At 53.3% G+C, this 25,029-nt stretch overlaps 1 protein-coding gene across 5 annotated transcripts; it reads left to right on the top strand.

Annotated features, from left to right (window-relative positions):
- Window positions 1–815: 815 nt before the first annotated feature.
- GRAMD1A (GRAM domain containing 1A) lies at window positions 816–24,302 on the top strand. Of its 5 annotated transcripts, none has more exons than XM_024577546.3 (20): window positions 816–873; window positions 1,662–1,961; window positions 10,708–10,918; window positions 11,006–11,026; window positions 11,455–11,539; window positions 11,666–11,769; window positions 11,842–11,937; window positions 12,754–12,834; window positions 15,833–15,945; window positions 16,093–16,243; window positions 16,788–16,986; window positions 17,955–18,098; window positions 19,237–19,355; window positions 19,433–19,575; window positions 20,172–20,275; window positions 20,359–20,532; window positions 20,634–20,721; window positions 21,885–21,992; window positions 22,075–22,195; window positions 23,847–24,302. In XM_024577546.3, the coding sequence occupies exons 1-20, from the start codon at window positions 839–841 to the stop codon at window positions 23,937–23,939; spliced, it is 2,490 nt and encodes an 829-aa protein (XP_024433314.1). In that variant the 5' UTR covers window positions 816–838; the 3' UTR covers window positions 23,940–24,302. The 5 variants fall into 5 exon arrangements, 4 of the variants coding, with proteins under 4 accessions (XP_024433314.1, XP_053771440.1, XP_024433313.1 ...); XM_053915464.1 differs by lacking the exons at window positions 816–873; window positions 1,662–1,961 and adding exons at window positions 4,735–4,855; window positions 10,493–10,606; XR_006653610.3 differs by lacking the exon at window positions 23,847–24,302 and having other exon boundaries at window positions 21,772–21,992; window positions 22,075–22,104.
- The last annotated feature ends 727 nt before the right edge of the window (window positions 24,303–25,029 follow it).

Here is a 25,029-nt window from a genome sequence, read left to right as displayed (position 1 = left end):
GGGGGGAAAAGAAAAAAAGTAAAACAAAACAAAAAAATTTCAAAATACCAAAAAAATAAGAAATGTGAATGGATGATACCTGACAAATGAGGGAGTAATGGAAGATGGCAGGGTGGGGTGGGGGAGAAGCCTAAGGCAGTAGGGGAGAAGCACTCATCAGAGGGTGCTGGTTCTCAAACTGGGCGGGTGGGGGTCATGGGGTTCATTTTATTGTTATACTTTGTAACTCATATCTATGGTACAGACAGACTTCAATATATATCGATTATTATGTAATAAAAATGGAAAAGTCAGAGAGAAGTGCCTGGACCTAAGCCATAGGAGTACCACTTTTGCAGATCAGGTACAGGAGACAGAGCTGTGCACAAAAGTGAGATGGGATGGGAGCCAGAAACTGTGATATTTTGGAGGCTGTGAGAACCTCCCAGAAGGAAGAGGGGTCTCCCAGGTTCCACCTTGTAAGAGCAGGGCGAGAAGATGAGAAGTGGAAAGTGTATTGGATTTGGCCACCTGGAGGATCTCTAGGCTTTGAGGAACAGTTCTGGGAGAGTAGTGGGGAGAGAAGCTAGGCTGTAGCTGGCTGCTGGCCAACAGGAGGATGGATCAGTAGAGGTCCAGGGTGAAGACAAGAGGGAAGGGCAAGATGACCTCCAACTTCAGCCTCCTCTATGGCATGCACACCCCCACCCCCACTTTGTCCTTTCTTCCAGTTGGCCTGAGGGGAATATGACTCCAGTGGACATGCTATTCCAACTGGCGAGGTCATGACTCTCTAGCCCAGCCAAGATTCCTGGGGGAAGGAAGTGCCTGTTCTCTTGCCTTTACCCTGGAAGTCCAAATGCTGTCAGGACAGAAGGAGGTAGAAGCCATAAGGTAGGAGTATTGGGGTGCCTGGAAAGGGCCCTGGGGTCCAGGCCTGGCCTGTAAGTGTCAGAGTCTTCCCTGAACTGGGGGAAACCCTCTCTAGGTCCCACAGGTCCTATTTCCCTATTCCCCGGCAGCTGGGTGCCAAGAAGCCCTTGCTGCAAGGACAGACAGACACTGATCTGGTCTCCCCAGGCCCAGGTGGCCTCCAATATCACGGCTGCAATCGCAGAAACCAGCCTGGCTTCCTCCCATCTGAGGAGACCGCAGCGCAGCCCAGCCACCCTCCTGTTGTTTGTCTTGGGAGGGGTAATTGCTGAGCAAACAGGGAAGGGAAATCCTGGATTCCGCCTCTCTTGATCAGCCGTTACCCAGGCCTGAGCCGCTGGGGCCCCTCGGGCGTGGCTCCTTTGTGGCCTTGTGTGTGGAAGGGAGCTGGGTGGTGGGTTCATAGAAAACCCAGGACTTGGCCTTGGTGAATACTCAGAAAAATAAACCCTGGCCATGAACAGGTTTCATGAACATTCACTGACCACTTGCTGTGTGCTGGGCCCTCCATATGTCATAGTTCTCTGACACTGCTTAGCCACCCTAGGGTGTCAGCATCAGGACCTTGAGCATCCAGAAGAGGAAACTGAGGCTCAGGGTCATGAAGGGAGGATACCTACAGAGGTGGAAATGCCACCCAAACCTCTCTGACCCTCACACAGTGCTCTGCACCTAGCTCATCTCCCTTTTTTGGAGGGGCAGGGCTTGGACAGGAGCTCTCCCCTTCACCTCTCGTTTTTCTTCCACAGAGAACCACACCTGCTGTCCAAGGCCCCCAACCAAGCAGGCAGAGCCCTCCCCATGGCTGAGCTCTTGCCCCTGCTCTCTGGGGCGCCCCCACTGACCCAGGGTGGTTCCCAGGCCTCACTTGTCTCCCCAGCTGAGTGGCAGAGCCAGCAGCCACAGGATGAAGAGCCCTGGAGGCTCCTGGAGGTGCCCTCCATTCAGATAACGCCATCAAGTGATGGGGAGTCACCTCACTGCACCCCAAGGCCCCAGCACCTACAGCTGCTGAGGACCTCAGACATGGATAGTCTGCTCCAGGACAGGTGAGACCCAGGTGTTGGTACAGGAAAGGGTTTTTCTCTTTCTAGGGACTCATGCTCAAATGTGGGCTTCCTGTGGTTGTCACTGTCCAGGAGAGGAGGGCTGAAGTTTAGTTAGAATGTGGCCTTAGCCTGACTTGAAGTTGTAAAATAGATGCAAAAACAAAAACAGGCAAGTGGGAGTATGCATTGGGACAAGCACCTCTGAGCTTAGCTGAGCACTGCCTGCCTACTCAGACTGGAGATAGACACCCCCTTCAATCTACCCAATGTTTTTCAGACTGTGGGTCATGACCCTTTTAAGGACCATGAAACCAATGTAGTGCATTGCAGTCAGCACTTTCTCCCAAACAGAACAAGGATAGAATTAAAAATACATAGTATATGAGGTATAGTGAATAAGTGTGGTTTCCTGAAGCTTTTGTGACATTAAGTATATTTCTAAGTATGTACTGGAAGCCAATATAAAAGGTATTTCCTGTTGCAGCTCATGGGCAACAACAACAACAACAAAAGTTTAAGCAAAACTGCAAAGAAACTCTGCTCCTGGCACAAGGAGACAGGAACTGGGAGGTTCAAGGCTACAGGGGAAAAGAGGAAAAGAACTACACTGGCCCTGAAGAGAAATATCCACTGAGGTTTCTTCCAACAATGAACACATGAAAAGAGTTAAAAGTTTATGAAGTAGAGCTCTGTGTGTCAATGTGGAGAAATCTCAGAAAACTATGATGATGGAGAAAGCATGTTATAAAATGATATAGGAGTCTAATTGTGTATCTTTTAAAGATATTGAACAATAATACACATTGTATTGCTGGTGGATGCCTCCCTACAAAAAGGATGGGGAAGTGCACAGGAAGAACACACACCAACTTCAGGGCACTGTGTACTTTGGGGGCCGAGGCAGAGAAAACAGGGGTAGGATCTCAGCCTTTGGCTGTAACTATAATCATTTATTTCTTAAAAAACAACAACAAAGAAGAAAGGATCTGAAGCAAAAATGACAAAATGTCCACGTCAATTATATGGGTGGTGGAAACATGGATGACTGTTACATATTTTCTTGTTTGAAATAAACATTCCCTAATTAAAAATGTTAAAGTATTTCAAAACAAGAAACAGGCAAGTGAGAGGGAGGGAGATGGTGGAAGGAGGGCCTACCTGAGATCTGATGGTGAGAGGCAGTCAAGAGAAGAACTGAGGGAAGAGCTTCCAAGTTCCAAGCACAAGGAACAGCAAGTGCAAAGGCCCCAGGGCAGGTTATGTGCCTGTGAGTCAGAGGAAAATTCAGGGAGGCTAGGGGGCTGGAGGGAGTGAGCAGGGGGGAGACAGAAGTGAAGTCAAAATGACGTCTTGGGTATCAAGGTGAGGGCTTTGCTTTTAGCTGGGAATGAGGTGGAGCCACAGGAGGGCTCAGAGACCTGACTCCCTCTGGCTCCCTAAGGGGAGAGGACTGTGGGAGCCTGCACCAGAGTAGCAGACAGGGAGGAGGTAGCTGTGATGCTCCAGGAGGGAGAGGACTGAGGCTGGGTTAGGGTGGGCAGTGGAGGGGGAGAAGAGTTTAGATCGCGGATAGGTTGTGTGGGTGTGACAGAAAGACAGGGGTCAAGAAAGACTTAAGTTTGGGGCCTGCCATCCACCAATATGGAGGAGTCATGCCGCTTGGAGGCTGGGAAGGGGGGTGGGAATGGATTTTTTTTCAAGAGGAAGGAATAACCTATCCTGCAGAGGGTCAGGGAGCAATTCTCTGTGCGCAGGTGCTTCTGCCAGAAGCTTTGAGGTGGGCCTCACATTCTGTGTTCTAGGGCAAAGGAGTCCAGGACCAACAGACTCAGGCAGCTGCCACAGAGATAGCCGCAGGTTATGGCCTCACAGCAGGGTTGCTTCAACTCTGCAGCCTACTCGCTGGGTGACTTGGGCCACTCCCTTCCCATCTTTTGAAACGGGGCTTCTGTCTGTGAAAGTGCTGCTGCTTCTGCCCTTCCCCACGCTGTTCCGTGGGAAAGCCCTTAACCACTGAAGTAGTGGGCTGGCTTACTCAAGGTCACAGCGTAGATAAGCACCAGGGAGGCTGAATTCTAACTCGGCCTGGCTGATGGGCGCTGAGACCACCTGGGGACAACCCTTCTAGCAGCTGTGAGGACCCTCCTTACCCAGCGCAAGCCGCCCCAACACCTCGGTTTCCCAGAATCTCCATCCACCCCCAGCTCCGCCCCACCTCTTAGATTCCGCCCTGGAGGGAGAGGAGCTCCCGGCCAGGGGCGTCGTTGGAGCTGAGGACCCCTTTCCCGGGCACTAGGGGAGAGGTGGCAGCCTGTGCCGAGGCAGCTGCCACGGCATTTTGATTTAATCCAGTCGGCCTCTGTTTCTCTGTCAGTCTCTCCTTAGATTCTCGGCCTCCGTCTCCTTCTCTTTCCTCTCTCCCGTATCTCCAGCGTCCCAGCAGCCCCCCTCGATTTCTCGGTCTCGCTCTTCCTCCTCCTGCGGCCCCCGAGTCCCACTGTCTCTACTTCTCCTTCGGGGCCTCTCTCGGTCGCGCGCTCCCTGCGCGGCCTGGACTGGCCCGCACCCTCCCGCGTCTCCCTCGCACCGCTGCGGGCCGTCCGCCTCGACCTCCGGCGTCCAGGCCCCGCCCCCCGGCCTGGGCCAGCCCCTCCCCCTCCTCCCCCGCGGGCGGGGGACCTTGACGCGCAGGGGCGGGAGCGGGAAGGGGCTGCCTTACGCCGCTGCGGCCTCCGGCAGCTTAGGCCTTTTGTGCCTGCGGCTGGGTCGGTGGGGCGGCGGCCTCGGACGGCGGGGCGGGTGTCCTGCTGGGACCTCTAGCTCGGCCCAGCCCCGCTCAGCCGGCCCAGCCCTGCCCGGCGGCTGGGCGCTCCCGCTGCCGCATCGATGTTCGAGTAAGGACCGGGCGGGAGGAGACAGGGTCGACCAGGCGGGGCAATGGCCCCAGCCGGAGCCGAGGTCCGGGAGCCTGTGCCCTGGGGTCGGCCGGGGTGGGGATGGGGCTCGGCGTCCTAGGGTGCACCCGGGCACTGAGGGCTGATGGCGGGGAGGCTTTGGCCTGGCTGGTCGCTCCATGCGCCAGGTTGGCGGGGCTTTCGCTGGGGTCGCGGGCTGATTTCGCGGGAAGCGCGCCTGTGGGGAGGGCCCTGGCCTGGCTCATCCCTGCTTGGGAGGCGAGGGGTGGGAGCAAAGCTGACCCGGTTCTTTGGGCCTGGGCTGGAGGCAGAGCGGGCTCACAGGCCTGGGACCCCGAGTCAGACCCAGGAGCAGCCCCGCTGGGCCTGGTCCTCCTCCCACAGTCCTCCTGTGTCTCCTCTAGTCTCCGCCAGGGTTACTGGGGGTGGGGGTTTCCGTGTGGCCGACCGATCGCGTGCCTGACCCCTCTGGGGTCTTTCTGCACCATGTCTGGCCCGCTTTTCAATTATGAATTGTAGATGTCTTGGAAGCTTGTGTATGCGTGTCTGTTTTCCTAGTTTGCAGGCTGCTGCAATCCTCTTTGGCTGTGTGTGTGTGTGTAATTTACCTCGAATTCCATGTGGTCTGTAAGTTCCCTGCATGTATCTGACTATGACTCTGTGTGTGTCGGGGCTCAGCTTGTGTGGCTACGACCTTCTGCTGTTGTATGTGTGTGGTGTGTATCACCCCATCAGACCTCTGTTGTCAGATTGGGACTTTGGAGTGTGTGTGCATGTGTCTAGGTTTCTAGGGTGCAGACAGCTGCGATCCTCCCTGGCTGTGTGTGTGTAATTTATATCTGACTCCATCTGTGGTTCCAAGTGTCACTGTGAGTTGCCTGTGTCCAGTTGTAACTGTAATGTGTGACTGTATGTGTCTGAGCCTCTGTGCTTGGTGCTACGACCATTTTCCTCTGAATGTGCCTATAATTTACCTCTGAACCTATTAGCTCTGTGTGCAAATGTTAGTTACCTGTGTGTCCAAGTGTGATGTTGTGTGTCTGGGGCCAGACATGTATGTCTGAGACCCTCTGGGGTTGTGCCTGTAATTTCCTTCAGATTCCATCTTTGTGTGAAAGTCCCTGTGTGTGTCCCTTGGTAACACTGTTATATGTATGTGCCTGGGTTTCCATATGTGCAGCGGACCCTCTGGGGCTTTGTGTGTGTGAAGGGCAAAAGAAAGAGACCCCTTGTGGGCCTCAGCCCCTCCCTCTTGAGACCTTAGAGGTACCCTTGACTCTCTGGAGCAATAATCATAACTGACATTGTTCCCCTGTTATGGTTTATAAAGAACATCCCTGGCCATTATGTTGTTGAGATGTGGTCACAACCCCAGGGGCTGCATTATTCTGAGTCCTTAACTTCTGTGCGATTGTCAGGGTTCTCTGTCAGCAACAGCTGCTGACACCTCCATCCCTTGCCATGTTGGAGCAGGCCTTTGCTTTGTTTTCCCCGCCAGATGGTGAGCACCAAAGGAGCTGAGCTGACCCTATGACTTAATTTCCCTAGGTTGTGCATGTGTTAGCTGGGGTCCTCTGTGACTGTTCTTTGACTGTGTGATTCTCTCTAACTGGGAATATTTCCTTTCAACTCTTCTCTGAGATGTTCTTGTAGCTGTATGCATGAGTGTAATATATCTGGGGCTTTTTGTGGTTTTCTGTGTTTCTGTGACCCTCTGCAGCTGGGTGTGTGAGTGCATGTAACTTCTGGGACTTTGTGGCTGTAGTGTACTTGTAATGCTGCGTGTGTGTGTAATTATGTTGGGACTTGTGGCTGTTTGTGACAGTAACATACCTGTGGTGCTACTGCTGGGGGTGGGAGTGTAGGGAAGACTTCTTGCAGCTGTGGGAAACTATAGTTTGCCTGTGACACTGGCTGTCGAGTTTCCCTTTAATGCGTACCTGTGTGTGCATCTGGTCTGCTCAGACCAGAGGGAGCTCTGAGCCTGTTTAGGCCCAGGAAGCTGGAGGTGAGGTGTCTGCAGTGGCAAAAACCCCATTCTCTTCTGAGTCCCCACCCCCATAACGGTCCTATAGAGACTTGGGGCTCCTCCCTTCTCTCTGCTGCAGTCTGCCTGGTTGGGCAGCCTCAGGGCTGTGTCTGCCCTAGAGCACTTCCTGTTCCTCCCTCCGAGGAGCAAGATCTGGGGATGTGGGCCCTGCCCTGCTCTGTCTGTATGTGTTAGACCTGTCCTTAGATGCCTTCCCCTGTCCTGTGGATACAGGAGACTAAGACAGGTTAAGGAGGGGTCTGCAGTTCACACCAGAGGGGAGAAGATGAGGCAGGTGAGGAGTGTGGTCACCTCTCCTTCAGACCCATCCACAGCTGACCAGGACCCACCATACCTGTGGGTAGGCCTGTGCCCTCCTGTCCTCCTTTCCCAGCCCCACTGGCCACCTCACTCTTCAGACCTGCCAATCTCAGCCCTTTCCCTGAACTCATTATTCCTGCCCCTAAAACTATCTTCCCCCTCCCTTTGCTAGATCTGTTTTTTATCCTCCTGGCTTAGCTCAAGTGTGCCCTGTACCCCACCCATCCACCTAGCCCTCCCTTATTACTGTGGTCCTCCAACTTGAACATGCATCATTCTCTTGGGCCCCACCCTGTCTTTGATTTAGGAGGTCTGTAGTGGGTGCCAGAATCTGTGTTCTCAAAACTGCCAGGTGTTGCTGCTGCTGTTCATGTGACTAGTGTCAGTGAGATTATCACCCTCATTTACATGTTCCCATATTGATTGTCTGTTTTCCAAACAACATCAGGTCCTGCGGGCGGGGATTATACCTAGTTCACTCACTTTCACGTGTCCAGTGCCTGGCGCGTGGCAGGTGGCCAGTGAACGACTGCAGTTGGGGTCAGTTTGGGCTCCACACACCAGGCTGAGGTGTCTTGCCGTAACCTGTTGGGGTCAGTGTAGCATCTTAGACACAGGTGTGCGGGCACAGTGGCAGGGCCATGTACTCCACTTCAGTCTGACAGCCCTGGATAATCAAAGCAGAGTGCCTTCCTTGTGGTGGGCTATATGTACATATGCCCTCCTCCAGCCAGCCCTGCGAGGTAGATACTTTTATATTCCCATTGTACTCAAGAGAAACAGGTACAGGAAGGTTCAGGCTCTAGCCCAAGGTCACATAGGGAAGTGGCCAAACTGAGACTTGCCACAGCCTCAGCCCTCGGAGGCCTGGGCAAGTCACACACCTGGTTGAGTCCGAGTTCTGGGTGGGGGGAGTGGAGGGTCATTCATTCATTCTGCCCACCAGAGCAAATGGCCAAGGAGCATGCAGCTGGGAACTAAACCTCTTTACCCCCTGGGGTGCACCTTCTATGTAGGAGGATAAGAAACAAGAACAGACCTAGCTGATGTGGCTCAGTGGATTGAGTGCTGGCCTGTGAACCAGAGTTGCCGGTTTGATTCCCAGTCAGGGCACATGCCTGGGTTGCAGGTCAGGTCCCCACTTGGGAGCACACATGAGGCAACCACACACTGATGTTTCATTCCATCTCTTTCTCCCTCCCCCCCCTCTAAAAATAAATAAGTAAATCTTTTAAAAAGAAAAAAAGAAACAAGGACAGATACAGAAGGTTGGGTCAGGGAAGTGCTGAGGGGGAGAGATGGAGAGGAGGGAGTGTCAGGATGTGAGGAGTGTGTTTTAAATAGAGAGGTGAAGGAAGATGTCTTGGAGACGTGTTCATTGAGCAGATACCTGCAGACATCTGGGAGGAAGGGCATTTGGCAGAAGGAACAGTCAAGGAAGGAGCTCAGGAAGAGTGAATGAGGGGGCGATGAGAGCATCTAGCCCTTAGCCAGAGTGAGGTGCAGCCAGGGGAGGGCTTACCAGGAGGGCCCTGGCCTGACTGTGGTTCACAGGCTCCCTCTGGATGCATGTGGGGGGACAAGGACAGAGCAGGGAGACCTTAGGAGAAGGTGGCTTTGAAAGTCTAGGAGGAGTGGTGGTGGCCTACATCACATCTATTTTATTTATTTAGTTCCTCAAATTCATGTCACAAGTATGACATGAATGCCTGCCCTGGTTCCTGTCCTGAGCAATACTAGGGACAGAACAGTGACCAAGACAACAGGGAGCTTACAGATCTCTGGAGCTGTCATCAAACAGTGATAGCACAAAGTAGTCAGGGCTAGGACGAGGGAAGTATAGGCAGAGTGATTAGAACTGGGATGGGAGCTGGGGGGACCCACAGAAGTGGGGGCAGTGTCCAGGAGGGGGAAGGTGTAGAGCAAGAGTTCTGAAGGATGTATAAGAATTTGCTAGGCAAAGAAGAGGAAGGACAGTCTGGACAAAGGGAAGAGCTCGTGCTAAAGCTTGGAGGCAAAAGAGAAAAGTGTGAGGAGCCCTGAGTGTTTGAGGAGCTCCCACCCCCTCCCCAGGGGAGATGAAATGCCCTATGTTGGAATCCTGCTCTGGATTAAACGTTGGACAAGTGGTTTGCCACTTTGGGCCTCAGTTTCTGTTGCAAAGGAGGCAATAACAGTACCAAATGCTCAGTGTTGTGTGAGGATCGGTACAATTCATCATACACAGAATGTGCCACGACAGTGGGTCCTGATACAAAGTCAACAGTGAGTGTCCCTTCAAATGCCCCCAAACTGACCCCACGAGAGTTTGTGTTTATTCAGTCCTCTGAGCGTTCTACTTGTTCTGTGGCTGCCTCCCAGCAGCAGGCTAATTCCCCAAGGCAGGGACCACATCCGGTGGTCTTTGCTGCTCCCCACTCTAGGCAGCACATGGATTATTCATGGAGTCACCGATGTGTATTCAAAGTTCACTCTGTGCCAGATATAGTTTTGGGTGCTGGGGACACAGTGCAGTCAGGACCTCCTGAAGTTTATAGTCTGGAGCAGACAATGACCAAACTGAATAAGTGATCAGGATGAGTCGAGATGGTGTGAGTGGAGCTGGGGGCTACTTCCAGCTGGGCCACCGCGGGAAATGCATTTGAGTGGAATAAGACAGCTGCTTATGCTGGGGCTGTGGAAGGACATTCAGGCACGGGGAATAGAAGTGCAGCGGCCTTGACACAGAAATGCACTTGGTGGGCTTCTGGGACAAAAGGAGGCTGGAATGGAGGGAGTGACAGGGACCACATTAGGGCCTTGGGTGCCAAGGTAAGGACTTTACTTTCAGCCGACTTGAGGTGCAGCCTGGTGAGGACTCAACCAGGAGGGCCCTGACCTGACCAGACACGGGTTCATAGGCCCCTCTGGCTGTGTGTGAGGAGCAGACTGTAGAGGGTGACCGGTGTGCAGGAGGCTGAGGATGGAAGCTGGGCCATGTCACTGGATGGAGCAGGGGAAGTGGGGCTAATAGAAATAATGGAAATAGATTTTCGAGGTGGACCAGGTGGGACTTTACTAACAGATTAGAAATGTGGAAGAGCAAGAAAGAAAATAAGATGCTTAGGTTTTTAGCCCAAGCAACCAAGTAAAAAGGGGCTGCTCGATAAGTTTTTATTGTATAAATGACTAAGAAGTTAATTCAAAATATAGCAGGTATATTGAGAGCTCACTGTATTCCAGGCTATATTAGAAGCACTGTACATTTATTGTTCATTTACCTCCAGACAACCAGATGAGGACCTATATTTCTGATCCCTGGGTCACAGATACAGTAACTGAGGAACAGTTAGGGAACCTGCTCTGGGCCATGCTGCTAGGAAGTGGAGTAGAGTGGATGGGTAAGGATCAGTGGGCTGATGCACAGGCCTCCCAAAATAGGCCTGTCTACACCCCCTGGTTTGTTTTGTCCCATAACCCGTTCTTCTCCCCCTACCCCCAGTACTACCCCCCACTCCGGCCGGAGCACGCCAAGCAGCTCACCATCTCTCCGTAAGCGACTGCAGCTCTTGCCCCCAAGCCGACCCCACCCTGAGCCAGAACCAGGCACCATGGTGGAGAAGGGGTCAGATAGCTCCTCAGAGAAGGGTGGGGTGCCTGGGACACCCAGCACCCAGAGCCTGGGCAGCCGGAACTTCATCCGCAACAGTAAGGTTGGTGCAGGCCCTGGCCAACTGGGGAGAGGGGTGGAAAGCCAGGGATCCGGGGCCTTGTTCTGATTCCACTCCTTTCTCTTGCAGAAGATGCAGAGCTGGTACAGTGTAAGTATTGGGCAGGGGCTTGCTAGAGGGGTTGGAGGGAGGGGACAGCAGTCAAGTGGGGCTGGGTCAGCAGACCTTGGGTCATATCTTTGTTGCTACTTATGTGTTGTGTGACCTTGAGTGAGTTGCTTAACTTCTGTGGACCTCTCTCCTTGAGAAACAGTCCCCACTTTACAAGGGAACTTTTACTAAGAGTCAATGATGCTGGTGGGTATGTGACATAGGACCTGGCTTATGTAGAAATCAGTAAACGGGAACTCTAATAATGTTTACTCTTGTGTTACTGGCAGTGGAAGCCAGAATAAGCTAGACTTGAAGCCTCAGAGAGCCTCTCTGGGGCAGAAGAGACTGGGAGGCTTCTGGGAGCATAGTGGGGCAGAATTAGGGATGAACCCCACCTGGATTCACACCTCCCACACTTCCCCCAGATGCTGAGCCCCACGTACAAACAGCGGAATGAGGACTTCCGGAAACTGTTCAGCAAACTCCCTGAAGCTGAACGCCTCATTGTGGGTCAGTCCTGATGCCCTCCCCAGTCCTGAGTTCCCATCTCTGCCCTCCCGAACCTCCCCGCCTGGGTGCTGGGTAGGCCAGCCTTGTGACTCGGGTGTCTGCCTGTCTCTCCCCTGGCCGCCTCAGATTACTCCTGTGCCTTGCAGCGTGAGATCCTCCTCCAGGGCCGCCTCTATCTCTCCGAGAACTGGATCTGCTTCTACAGCAACATCTTTCGCTGGGAGACAACAGTGAGCCCATGCAGGGATGAGAAGGGGCCCTGGCAGGGCTCTGGCCCCTCCTGACCCACCTGTCCTTCTTAGATTTCCATCCAGTTGAAGGAAGTGACGTGCCTGAAGAAGGAAAAGACAGCCAAGCTGATCCCCAACGCCATCCAGATCTGCACAGAGAGTGAGAAGGTGAGTGAGAGGACCTGCTGACAAGGCCATGTGGTCACTGATCTTAGCCAACTCCTCCCTTCTTCCCCCACCAAAGCCCTGTTTTTTCTGCACCCTGATCTTCTCTCAGTCTGCAGCTTTCTCTTTGTTCTCCCTGCCCCTGCCCTGGCCCAGGTTCCCATCATCTCTGACCTGGATCTCCAGACCAGCCTCCTGGTGTCACAGTCCCCACAGTCTGTCCCCTCACACAGCTGCTCTGAGATAGGATTAATAGTAAAATTCTTCCCTCCTACGTATCTACAACTCAGATGTCCTCTCTCCTTGGGAGCCTTCCCTGACACTCCATTCTGTCCCTGTGATATTGTCTCGTGGTCCCAAGATGGCTGCCTCACATCAGTGGCTCAGACGGGAAGGGAGAAAGAAATGTGGCTGTGTGTGTGTGCGCGCGCACACACACACACACACGACACTTCACAGCAGAATTCCTTTGTGTTTTATTGGTCAAAAGAAGATCAGTTGACCACCCAATGGGCAAACGAGATTGGGAAATTGCTCTGGGCATCCCTCCTCCCAGCCCAATCCCTCTGGACTGACCCCATCTGGAGATGTGCCTGCCTTAGCCTGCGAGCTCTGGGTACAGAGCTAGGGACCATCTCGCCATTACAGTGACTCCAGCGTCCAGTGCCAGGTTGGGCACAGGATAAACATTCTACAGAATGAATGAAGGGATAAGTGAATGGATATACATCAGGATGGAGATTGGGACAGAGCTGGATGGGGATGGAGCTGCCCCTCCACCCTTTTGTGTCTCTCTCAAACCCCATCTCTCTCCTGCAGCATTTCTTCACCTCTTTTGGAGCCCGGGACCGCTGCTTCCTGCTCCTTTTCCGCCTCTGGCAGAATGCGCTGCTTGAAAAGGTGGGCCTGGAGGAGGCCTGGACAGGGGACTTTGGGGGTGGGCCAGGGGAGACCGTGGAGCCAGGGGTGCCAGAACTGGAGGAATGCCCAGCTCCTTTCCATGGGCATCTGCCTGGACATAGCAGCAGCATCCCCCATGGGCCCCACAAGGGACCACCCTGGCCTCTAGTGCCTGGCGCTGCCCACTAGAAATGTATATCCACAGCCCCTTACTCACCATAACATTTTTCATATGTGGCAGCAAAATCTGCTCTGAGCTAGTAACGTATTTATCACACATATGAGCACTGCACAATCGAGCTCTCTGCTGCGACGGAAGTGTCCTCTATCTGTGCTGGCCAGTAGAGTAGCCACTGTCCACGTGTGCCGCTTGAACTCTTAAAAAGTAGCTAGTGTGGTTGGGGAATCTGCATTTTTTATTTAATTTTAATTAATGTAAACTTAAATGGCCAGGCATGCCTGTTGCATAGCACAGGTCTGTGTCTCCCTATGTCTGTTCATGTTGTTACTGCACACGCCTGGAACAGGTCTTAGATGCAATTCAGTGTAAAGTTAAGTATCTGATATATTAATAGAATATACCGATGATTCTCAAACTTTATAGTTCCAGAAATGCTTTACACTCCTTAAAATAATTGTAGGCTCCAAAAAGCATTTGTGTAAGAAGGTTATATCTATCAGTATCTACTGTATTAGAAACTGAAACTGAGAAATTTTTAAGCACAAGAATACACAACACATTGCATTAGCGACCAGAAAAACTACAGCATCACCTGTTGTAGAGACTCTAGAAAACCACTGTATACTCTTGAGAGAATGAAAGTGAAAAGATAAGTAACATCTTATACTACTAGTAATACTTATGCTTATGAAAATAATTTTGACCTCAGGGGCAGCCTGAAAGGGTCTAAGTGACCCGAAGAAATCTTTGGACCATACTTTGAGGACCTCTGTCATATACTGCACTGGATACAAAATATAAGAGTTACTATTATTGGTGCTCTGTTACAGCACACAGTATTGGCTCTGTGCTACTTTTCTTAAGTCCAAATTCTTAATTTTGAGTCATGTCTTGGCCTGAAGTCTTTGAGGCAGGGATTTTAGACCTTCACTTGCTACAGTCCGATAGCCCATTGAGTGCTAGCCCTTGGCAGGCTCTCCTGGAATGCCCTCTGTGGTTGCATAGGTTTACATAGGATGCATTTGGCAATAAGTAACTGAAATGCCAACCAAACAATAGTTTAAGCAAACAGACACTGAATCATTTCACGAGGTAGTAGTAGCTAACACTGGTGCTACTTAGTGCCAGGCATTGATCTGAGTATTACATGAATGAACTTATTTCATCCTCACAACCACCCCACATGGCAGTGTGGTCGTCATTTTTATTTTACCAGTGGGGCATGGAGTATTAGACTTGCCCCTGGTCACATGGGCTTTTATGTGGCAGAGCTGGGTTCTGGCCCACTGCAGTCAGGTTCTGTCAGTGTGGTCGAGTGTCAGTGTGACGCTCAACCACTGTGTCACGCTGATGCTCATGTCATGAGAGGTCTGCAGGCGGATGGTCCAGGGTGGGTGTGAAGGATCAAGGACCCAAGTTCTTGTCCATGTTTCCACATTCATCCTCTGTATAATGATGTTTGGTTCACATGCTTGTCCTGTGGTTGGTTACAAGGTGGCTGCTCTAGTCCAGACCTCATGGAAGTGTCCCAAACATGAAGGGGGACAGGGTGGATAGAAAGTGGAAATTCCTTTATAAGGGAGGAAAAGCTTCCTTTAAATTTTGCTCTGTATTTCTTTGGCTAGAACGGGGTCACATGACTGCCTTTGGCTGCAAAAGAAGTTGGGTGTGTGGCAAAGGAAAGATGAATTGGCTGGAGAAGATTTTCACGCCAAACAAATCAGAGTTATGCTGGCAGAGAAGGAGTGTGGCTAGACGTCGGGTTCGCATGGCTTGTTGCTGCTGGCCTGTAGCGCCTCAGAAGGCCAGAACCACTCCAGCAGCGCTATGCTTCTGTCCTGCCCTCTCAGGGGCAGCTCCAGCTATGGCCAGTAGGGGGCAGGAGTGCTGGAGCAGGAGCCTGATCTATGAGACAGGACAACATCAAAGCCTGCAAGAAGGGCAAGTGCAGAGGAGGGTTCAGAGTTTAGGCCCTGCAACCAGATTGCCAGGGTTGGAGTCCTGTCCCCATCACTGAGGAGGTGCGTGACCTGGTTAAGTTACCAGACCCCATTGGTCAGATGGGGACTCTCCCTACTTCATAGCAACCAGACTTGAGCCCAGAGTAAGTGCTCAGCAGTGTCACCTCTTATGAGGCAGGGTTGTCCAGAGGTTAGCTCCAGGGTACTAGACCAGCCCCTGGGAGAACATTTCAGCACTGCCACTTGGGCACCTCTCTGCCTGTGTCATTGTCTTAAAATGATGATATTAGCACTGACTTTACCGAATTGTTTTAAAGACTCAGTGAGTTAGCTCACGTGAAAGGATGAGAAGAATGCCTGGCATATAGTAACAACTCAGTGCGTGTCTGCTGCTGCTATCATTACTGTAACTGTTTTATCATTGGTATCCACCCCTTTGGGCCATGAGTAGCTGAGAGACCGGGGCTCCTGAGCACACTAGAGAAATGGATGCGGGCAGGACAGCATGGGGGTGGGGGGTGGGAGCAGAGGTTCTGGAGGCTGGCTAGGTTTGAATCCCTGAGTTACCTCTGGTCACTTGTGTGGCCTCAAGTACATGACTTCTTGCCCCTGGGCCTTGTATACTGTGTACAACTGGGACCGTTAACCTGTAGCTGCATATTGTGAGAACCTGAGGGGAAAGTGCTGAGCACACTGGCTCCTCCCCACTGGGCTGTCATGGGATGTAAGATCTGATACAGGAGACCATGCTGCCCTGTGTGGGCACTGGGGGAACTGCTGGGGCTGGGGACTGGATGGAAGGTGCTCTGGCCTGGGTGTGGTGGAGGCCAACCCTGACCTCACTTTCCCTGCCCAGACGCTGAGTCCCCGCGAGCTCTGGCACCTGGTGCATCAGTGCTACGGCTCAGAGCTGGGCCTCACCAGCGAGGATGAGGACTATGTCTGCCCCTTGCAGCTGAATGGCCTGGGGTGAGTCAAAGGTTGACAGCTGGTTTCTGGAGGGGTTGGGAGAGACAAAAGAGGCTGCGTGAAGAACTCTTGGACTTCCAGGTGGACTGCGGTGGGTGTGTGGGGTTTCAAGGATACAGTGATCCCACACCTTCCCTTTCATTGCAGGAGCCCCAAGGAAGTGGGAGATGTGATTGCCCTGAGTGATATCACCCCCTCAGGGGCAGCTGACCACAGCCAGGAGCCAAGCCCGGTGGGGTCGCGCCGTGGCCGCATCACCCCCAACCTTTCCCGAGCCAGCAGCGATGCAGACCATGGGGTGAGCAGAAGGAGAGAGGAGGGTGCTGTGGGGAAGAGACAGAGGAAGGCTGGAGGTGGTGTCAGGGAGAGGGGGGGGGACCAGGGAGGGAAAGGTCAGAGGGACAGAGAAGAGGTAGGTGGAGGGGTAAGAAAAGGGATAGGTGGAGGGATAAGACAGAGCTGGGGAGATGGTCAAGGTAAACAGGAACAGGTAGGGAACCAGAGAGACAAGCAAAAGGGAGACAGACAGATGGAAAGAGCGACAGACAGAAGAGGCAAGAGAGGGATGGATGGATGGATGGACCCAGACAAGGCATGGACAGGACAGGCATAAGAAAGCTTATAGCCCAGTCATCCAAGATAGGCCTGCAAGGGGCTAAGAGGAGCCCTTGTCTGGGTGGCCTCAGGGCCCCCCTGAAGCTCAGCTGTAAGCTCTCCACATACATGTCACCTCCCAGCACTGGTTTTCTTAGACTTGAATTCTTATGGCCAGTGTGGGCACAAAGGAAGCCCTCAGGCTGGGATGGAAGTGGGACAAGGCTAGACTAAGTCATTCTCTGCAGGCAGAGGAGGACAAGGAGGAGCAGACAGACAGACAGCCAGACGCCTCTTCCAGCCAGACGGTGACTCCAGTGGCCGAATCCCCAAACGCAGAGCCCACCCCACCTGAAGGACCCACTTCCCCGGGCCCCTTGGATCTGCTGCCCAGTGAGGAGTTGTTGACAGACACAAGTAACTCCTCCTCGTCCACGGGGGAAGAAGGTGAAGCAGGTGGCTCAAATCATTGGCTTTAGTTATATATGACAAACTACTCAGACTGGCTTAAGCAAGGGGTTTGCTGGATCACTGGACCAAAACACCCAGGGAGTGGGTAGGTAAGGCATTTAATAGTGTTGTTAGACATCTGTCTTTAGCTCTGCTTTAAAAGTAGCAGATCAAGGCAGATAGGAGCACAAACTCTGAAGCAAGATTGCTGGGATTCAAATTCTGGCCACAGTGGTTCCTAGCTGTGTAACCTGGGCGAATCATTTTTCTGTGAGCCTCATTTCCCTCATGTGAAAAATGGGATTAGCAATAATAATATCCACTTCATAGGGTTGTTGTTAATAGAATTAAATGAGTTAACATATGTAAAGTACTTGGGCCAGTTAGTAAGTATAGGCTGCTATAATTTCCATCATCATCATCATTTCTATTTCTCTATGCCAACTTCATTCCCAGGTAGATTCTCCTCTTGTTGGGGCAGAGAGAGATGCTGCCCTGCTCCAGACAAGCCTAGCAGAGAGAAAAGATGCTTTACCCAGTGGCTGTACTAAAGCTCTAGGGTTGGCTCTGAGTGGAAAACGAGCCAACTCCTGAACCAATCTCTGTGGCTGCTTGGGGTCACACACACCCCTCAGAACCAACCACTGTGGCTGCCTGGCTCCTGAACCAATCCCTGTGGCCAACAGTCACAGGCTTATGAGTCTGTGATGACTGGGAATGCAGTTGGCTGGACCTATAATGAGAACCAATCATGATGGCTCTGATTGTTTGGGCTTAGGGCACATGCCACCTGAAACCCCCCCCCCTGTGACACAGTGTCCACTCTGGTCTAGGCAGACAGGTCTGCCCATCCATTCCACAAGGCCAGGAGTGGCATAGAGTGGTCTCCAGAGGGAAACCAAGGAACTGCTTTGAGGAAGGAGGCATGCTGGTGGCCTCATTTGCTGCCCTTCTGTGTCTCCCAGCGGACCTGGCTGCCCTGCATCCTGATCTCTCTGGCCGTCTCCTCATCAATTCTGTCTTCCATGTGGGCGCCGAACGGCTCCAGCAGATGCTCTTCTCAGACTCACCCTTCCTGCAGGGCTTCCTGGAGCAGTGCAAGTTCACAGGTTAGGGGACTGAGATTCCCCAGACACAGGGGAGGTGGGGGGAGGACAAGCCTGGAGACAGGCAGGCGCTGCTGTGATGGTTAGGTGTGTCAGGGTGAGGCGGTTGAAAGCAGCATCCGTGAGAGCAGAGTGTTCTGCCTCTTACTAGCAGGGTTCCAGTCTCTCTGTGCCTCAGTTCCTTCTGCATAATGGAGGTATGATAATAGTACCTGCCTTATCAGGGTCTCGGGAGATCTAAATAGGTTAATGCTAGAAAAGTGGCTAGAACAGTAGCCAATAGTACATATTTCATAAATTTGACGATCATATATTTAATACTACTCTATGCAGAGACCAGCACAGATGTACCCCAGGATCTAGTGAGGATGAAGATAAATAGATTCTCACACAGATAAATGTGAGTGTCAGAGAGGTAGCTGTGATCTGATCAGGACTCGCTGCTGGAAGAATGGGAAATAGAAACTAAGGCCTGAAGGAGGGACTTTTCCAGAAAGGGGAGGAGGTGGGGGAAAGGAACCTACATAGGCCCTGAGGCTGGAGGCAGGCACTGTGAGAAATCCCTTGAAGCTGGGCCCCTGTGGCCAGGTATGGAGAGGGGAAGCCACAGCAGCAGGTCAAGTGGAAGGGTTGACCACGGGACCAGCAGAGGAGCTCAAGAGCCAGACAGAGGAGGGAGTATGCAGGCCTGGGGGTCAGGTGGGGGCACCTAGAGGACAGCTGGACCACTCCTGAGATAAGGCTCCAGAGGATGAGCAGGTTTGAAGAGATGCTGAGGCCAGTGTGGGGCCCAGTAGGTATGAGGGGTCCAGGGGACTTGGAGGGAAAGGTGTTCAGGAGGTCACAGGGCCCTAGGTCTGAGGCTCAGGGGAGAAGCCAGGACTGATATGGAGAGGGAAACTGAGGCTGCAGGAGGGATGAGAAGTGTAGGGAGGGGAAAGGTTCCAGCTCTGCGTATCATCAACATCTAAAGTTTTAGGCGTCCCAAGGAACGTGGGGTAGGCACGGTGGGGACATGGAGGAAGGGTGGGTTTGGGGCAAAGCCCAAGAAAACTGGAACCTTTCAAAAAGGCTGAATCTCCTACAGCCTGTAGGCAAAGGGCTGGTGAATAGTGTCCCCATTCTGCTCTCCCTGCCCCAGATGTGACCTTGAGCCCCTGGAGTGGGGACAGCAAGTGCCATCAGCGCCGAGTGTTGACCTATACCATTCCCATCAGCAACCCGCTGGGTCCCAAGAGTGCCTCAGTGGTAGAGACACAGGTGAGTCAGGCAGGGTGGCCAGCCCGGTGGGACAGCCGGGTGGGGCAGCCCTGACTCCCTCCTCCCCTGCCCTGCAGACGCTGTTCCGACGCGGCCCACAGGCAGGCGGATGTGTGGTGGACTCAGAGGTGCTGACGCAGGGCATCCCTTACCAGGACTACTTCTACACTGCCCACCGTTACTGCATCCTAGGCCTTGCCCGGAATAAAGCCCGTCTTCGGTGAGCACCTGCTTCCACCTGATGCTCTGGTGTTCCCAGGGCCCCCGCCCTGTGCTCCCCAGCCAAAGTCAGTTGCTGAATGTTGGTTGCTACCCTGGTAGGCAAGCAGAAGTGTTGGTCCCTAAGGGGCCAGGAATACCCAGAGGTGTTTGGCCTGAGCCTCTAGGAGGATGGAACTGCCATTGACCAGGATGGGGAAGATGGGGAGAAGTAGGTTTGGGGGATGATCAGGAGATCAGTTGGGGACATGTCAAGCTACCAAAGACCCCCATGTGGAGTTGCATGCAGCAGCAAGACAGAAGAGGGGTTCAGGACCAAGGTGTGTGAAGCCTGCAATGTGCATGGGCAGTGCTGAGGCGGCACTTACGGACGGGAGACTTGCTGAGGTGGTGGTGTGGACAGAGAGGGGGTTACAGGCTGACTGACTGGCACTTCGGGTGAGCACGGATCACAGGGAAGTGATGGGTGGGTGAGGCGGATGCATCTGTTTTGTCTGTGGGTACACAGGGCCCTCTCTGAATTAGAGAGGAAAGCACCCCCTGGGAGTGGGGCAGCAAGGCTGGAGTCAGACCCTGCCCCCATTTCCCCAACCCTAGAGTGTCCTCTGAGATCCGCTACCGGAAGCAGCCCTGGAGCCTTGTGAAGTCTCTCATTGAGAAGAACTCGTGGAACGGCATTGAGGATTATTTCCACCACCTGGGTAGGGGACAGAGTCGGCCAGGGCAGGATAGGGTCGTGGCCTGGCTGGATGCAGACCTGCAGAGACCTCTCTTGTCTCCACAGAGCGAGAGCTTGCCAAGGCTGAGAAGCTGTCCCTGGAGGAAGGCGGGAAGGACTCCCGGGGATTGCTGTCAGGCCTGCGGAGGCGGAAGCGGCCCTTGAGTTGGAGGGGTCATGGTGATGGGCCCCAGCACCCAGACCCTGACCCCTGTACCCGGGCTGGCATGCACACCTCGGGTGCGTCCGTCTGGCCTGGGCAGGGCAGGTGGATGAGCAGGGCCCAGGTGGCGTGGGGTGGGCTGGATGAGTCCGTCTGACTCTGAGTTGCTCTCCCACAGGCTCCCTTAGCTCCCGTTTCTCAGAACCGACCACGGACCAGGGCCCCGGGACAGGCATCCCCAGTGCCCTGGTGCTCATCAGCATTGTGTGAGTAAATGGGCCAGGCTTTGGTCAGACAGGTCTGTATCTGCATCTCAGCTGTGTGACCTTGGGCAAGTGCCTGGCCTCACTGGGCCTCAGCTTAAATGGGAATGTGGCCTCACCTGAGAGCAAGGAATAAAGGAGCCAATGTTCGAGCTGTGCCCAGCAGAGCTCTGTGTACAGTATACAGCTCTATTCGCATGGAGAGGTCTGCCTGCTGGGAGACGGATGCCTGGGACTCTGGGAGGTTAGAGGGACCTGACCTCACCCAGGGGGCAGGGAGGGCTTTCTGGAGGAATCAGTATCCAAATGAGGCAAAATTGGGTGAACCAGGAGAGGTATGCAAAAGAAACAATTTTACTTACACACTTCATTCGTGTTTTCTGTGTTTAACCCTAAGCTGGGTGAGGCTGGGCACACAGCAGTGACAGGCAGCTCTGGGGGAGACAGTTCTGGCACCAGACCAAAGTGATGGGGGAAACAGGCAGAGGGAACAGGGCCTGGGTAGGGAAGCTTTGGGAGGCCAGTGAAGGCTTCTGCCAGGCAGGACAAGTGGACAGTCAGGGACGGCTTCCTGGGAAAGCAGAGGACTCCTGAGCTGAGGCCCCAGAGGGCTAGGCAGGGAGGAGGTGTGGAGGGGCAGGACACCGAGGAAATGGAAGTGAGATCCATGCTTCCAGCGGACCTTAGGAGGTGAGAGGCAGATTGGCCATGTACCCAGCCTCTCTGGGCCAGCCTCACTTCCCAGTGAGAGGCTGAAGGGCACGCTCTGCTAGGAGCTGGGGTCAAGGAGGGGTGGGGTGGGTAGGATGGGCTGAGTAGCTCTCGTCTCTTTGTCTCCCCCTCACCGCCTCCTCAGGATCTGTGCGAGGTAGGGTCCGGCATCCTGCACCTCCCCTCACCTCATGTCTCACCCCTGGCTGCAGCCCCTTCTCTATTCCACATCCTTGGCTCTCCCAGTGAGCTTGTTTGGTGTGGCAGTTAAGGGTGTGGGCATTGGACGGGCCTGGGTTTGAACCCTGACTTTGCATGTCTCTCCTCTTCTCTGAGTCTTAGCTTCCTCCTCTGAAGAGAGAGTAGTCGTGGTGTCCCTTCAAGGTGTGGTTGTGTGTGTGCCCAACTTGTGGGAGCATCAATCCTGACTCCTGACCTCTGACTCCTGCCCTCAGCCTCATCGTCCTCATCGCCCTCAATGTTCTCCTCTTTTACCGCCTCTGGTCCCTGGAGAGGACGGCCCACACCTTTGAGTCCTGGCACAGTCTGGCCCTGGCCAAGGAGTGAGTGGGTACCTGAGGGGGTTGAGAGCTAGGGCAGGTTGCGGGAGGCCAAGGCTCTACTCAGGCTCTGCACCCCGCACAGCAAGTTCCCCCAGACGGCTGCCGAATGGGCGGAGGTCCTGGCCCTGCAGAAGCAGTTCCACAGCGCTGAGGTGCACAAGTGGAGGCAGATCCTGCGGGCCTCGGTGGAGCTTCTGGATGAGGTATGGCCCTGGGGCTCTGGGACCCTGCACTCAAACCCGAAGATGTGGCACATGCCTCTGGGCCACCGTGTCCTCCTCCATAAGATGAGGAAGCCATTCATAGTCCCCCACCTTCCAGGGTTGTCAGAAAAATCCGCAGAATGAAAGAATTTATTGGCTCCCATACTGGGAAAAAAGTCCAGGTGTGGCCGACTAGGCCTGGCTGGATCCAGCCACTTAATGGCAGTAAGAATTGGTCTCTGGTACCATCTTTAGACTCTGCCCACACCCAGGGTTGGCTTAGTTCTGGGTGTTCTCTCCCCGAGGATGACCAAGGTAGTACCTGCAGCTCGAGGCTGACATCCAAAGGAAAGGACTTACTCTCATTGGCGGCTGGGGTCACATGCCCTCCCCGAACCAGCCACAGAGGCCAGGGGTAGGCAAGACTTGGTGTCTGAGTCTCTCCCCACTTTGGGGTAACTAAGGGGATCACATAAGGGTTGCGGAGAGATTTTCCAAAGGCTGTTGGGGTCTCACCTGTAGAAGGGGTTACCCCATAGAACCCCTGTAGTTCAGGAGCAGCATCTATTCAGAAGGCATGTTCAAATTCTGGTGTATGACCTTGTGCAAGAGACTTGGGGCCTTGGCTTCCTCCTGTGTAAATGGGGTAGTAATTGACATCACCTCAAAGACTGTTATGAGAATTAAATGAATTCACATTGGAATAGTGCCAACATCATAGTAAACACTCTATGTATGTTTGCTATTAGTATAAGCCCAGTGCCAGGCATACAGCAGGTGCTCAATAAATGTGGGTCAGCACAAATTTCAGACACCTGGGGTAAGTACCTAATGTGGGGAGTGAGTGTGGGAAGCTGGGGAGCACCTGGCATTGGCTGGCTACCCGAGGGTGTCAGAGCCCAAGGTGCAGACTGTGTCTGGCCCCTACAGGCCATAATGCTGAGGCTTACCTTGGGGCCTCACTGTGCCCTGCAGTTATGTGTGGATGGAAACATTCACTCTGGGAAGGGCTGTGGAGGACAGGGTAGGGGGTTTTGAAGCTAGGGCCCCATCTCTCAGAGCAAGGGTGGGCAGGGCCTACCCATCCTGAGTTAAATTCTCATTTTCCTCTCAAATTGCCGTGGGCACTGAGTTGACTTCTCAAATGAGAGCTAACAGCAGACACTGATTAAGCTGGGCTCTTCCAAGTGCCAAAATGACCAACTGCTTTGCTTCTCATGGCCTGGCTATGAGGGGGATGTTCTTGTCCCCGGAACATAACAGATAGGGATGCTGAGGTGTGAGGCAATCAAACTTGCCCAAGGTTTCACAGCAGGGAATAAGAATAACATGCATCGGGCACCTCCTGTGTGCCATCAGATCCCTGAAATAACCTGGTGAAGCAGGTATTACTGACCCTTCTTTCAGCTAAGGCACCTGGGACAGGCAAGGGGCTTGCCCTAGGCTTCCCAGTAAGTAGCAGAGCCCAGACTCGAACCGAGACCATCTGTGATAAATTAAACTGGGTATAGTATTGCTCAGCTGGTGTTATACGGTGACCCTGGAGGGGGGCATGGCCTCTCTGGACCTTCCCCAGTTTCTCAACTGCAGGATGGGGGGTGACATCACCCCTCCAGCGCTGTCTGACCACCCTGCCCACCTCTTCCACCAGATGAAGTTTTCGCTGGAGAAGCTGCATCAAGGCATCACCGTCTCAGACCCTCCCTTCGACTCCCAGCCACAGCCTGATGATAGCTTCTCCTGAGGATGTCTGGCCACCCAGCCATCCCTGCAAATGGTCAGATGGACACAACCTTGGTGACCACTGCTGGCACAGTGCGAGCACCGGGAACCTCCTGCCCACCCATCCCGGTGGCCTGGCCAGGGGCCATGCAGTCACGGGGACCACAGAACAGAGATGCACTTTAGACCAGCGTGTACTAGTGCAGCTGCCATCGCCTGCCCAGCCAGGGAGCTGGCCTGGCCTTTGGCAGGCTCCCTGCTAACTTATTTTGTCCAGCTGGGGTTGTGGAAGGCACCTCCTGGGGTGCAAGATTCCCTCAGCTCTGGGTTTAATATATTGTATTTATTTGGGCTGACAGAGCCCCAATAAAGGGTTGGAAATGGCTGTGAATGTCTCTGGGGCCCAGGGAGTGGGAGGGAGGGGTTCTGTTCATTTTCTGGGGCCATAGTCACTGACATGACCAGGAATTCCCTAGCATCTTACACAAGCTTCGCATCATCAGCATCCAGTGCAGGGGTTCCTAGGACAGACTAATCTTGGTGGCCTGGGTTCAAATTCTACCTCTGATACTTAGGCACATAGACTGGAGCTGGTCGCCTCTCTCAGATTTAGTTTCCTCTGCTGTTCAGTGGGCATAAGAATAGCCCCGGTCTTCCAGGGTTGTTAGACATGAGTTGTTCTCAAACTTAAGCCATGTCGGAATCTCCGGGAGGGCCGATCACCAGACTTCCTGGCAGAGTGTGATTCAGCAGGTCCAGGGTAAGCTGACAGCTTGTACTTTGAGCAGGTTCCCAGGTGATGTTGTCCAGTGGTCCCACTTTGAAGAACTGCTTTATGAGGATGCAAGAAGTTAATAAAAGTGGCAGCTTATAATAGGGTTAATATTCAGTAATGTTGTTCATCAGAAAAGTTGAAGGAAGAAAAGTACTCATGTTCTGTGCACCAAGTACATGCCAACCTAAGTACCATGGTCTGATGTTCATCTAATTCGCACGTTGGCTCTATGAGTTGGAGACAAGTAGTTGCATGTCTGAGGCCCTTCAACAGGGAAGCCTGTCCCCTGGTGACTCCACATGAAGATGCAAGGTGCTAACCCCTTCAGGACTCCACA

This window comes from Desmodus rotundus, chromosome 12, assembly GCF_022682495.2.
Source record: "Desmodus rotundus isolate HL8 chromosome 12, HLdesRot8A.1, whole genome shotgun sequence".
Taxonomy (NCBI): domain Eukaryota; kingdom Metazoa; phylum Chordata; class Mammalia; order Chiroptera; family Phyllostomidae; genus Desmodus; species Desmodus rotundus.
Note: the sequence above shows the minus strand (reverse complement) of the source record. Positions and strands in the feature narration are given on the sequence as shown.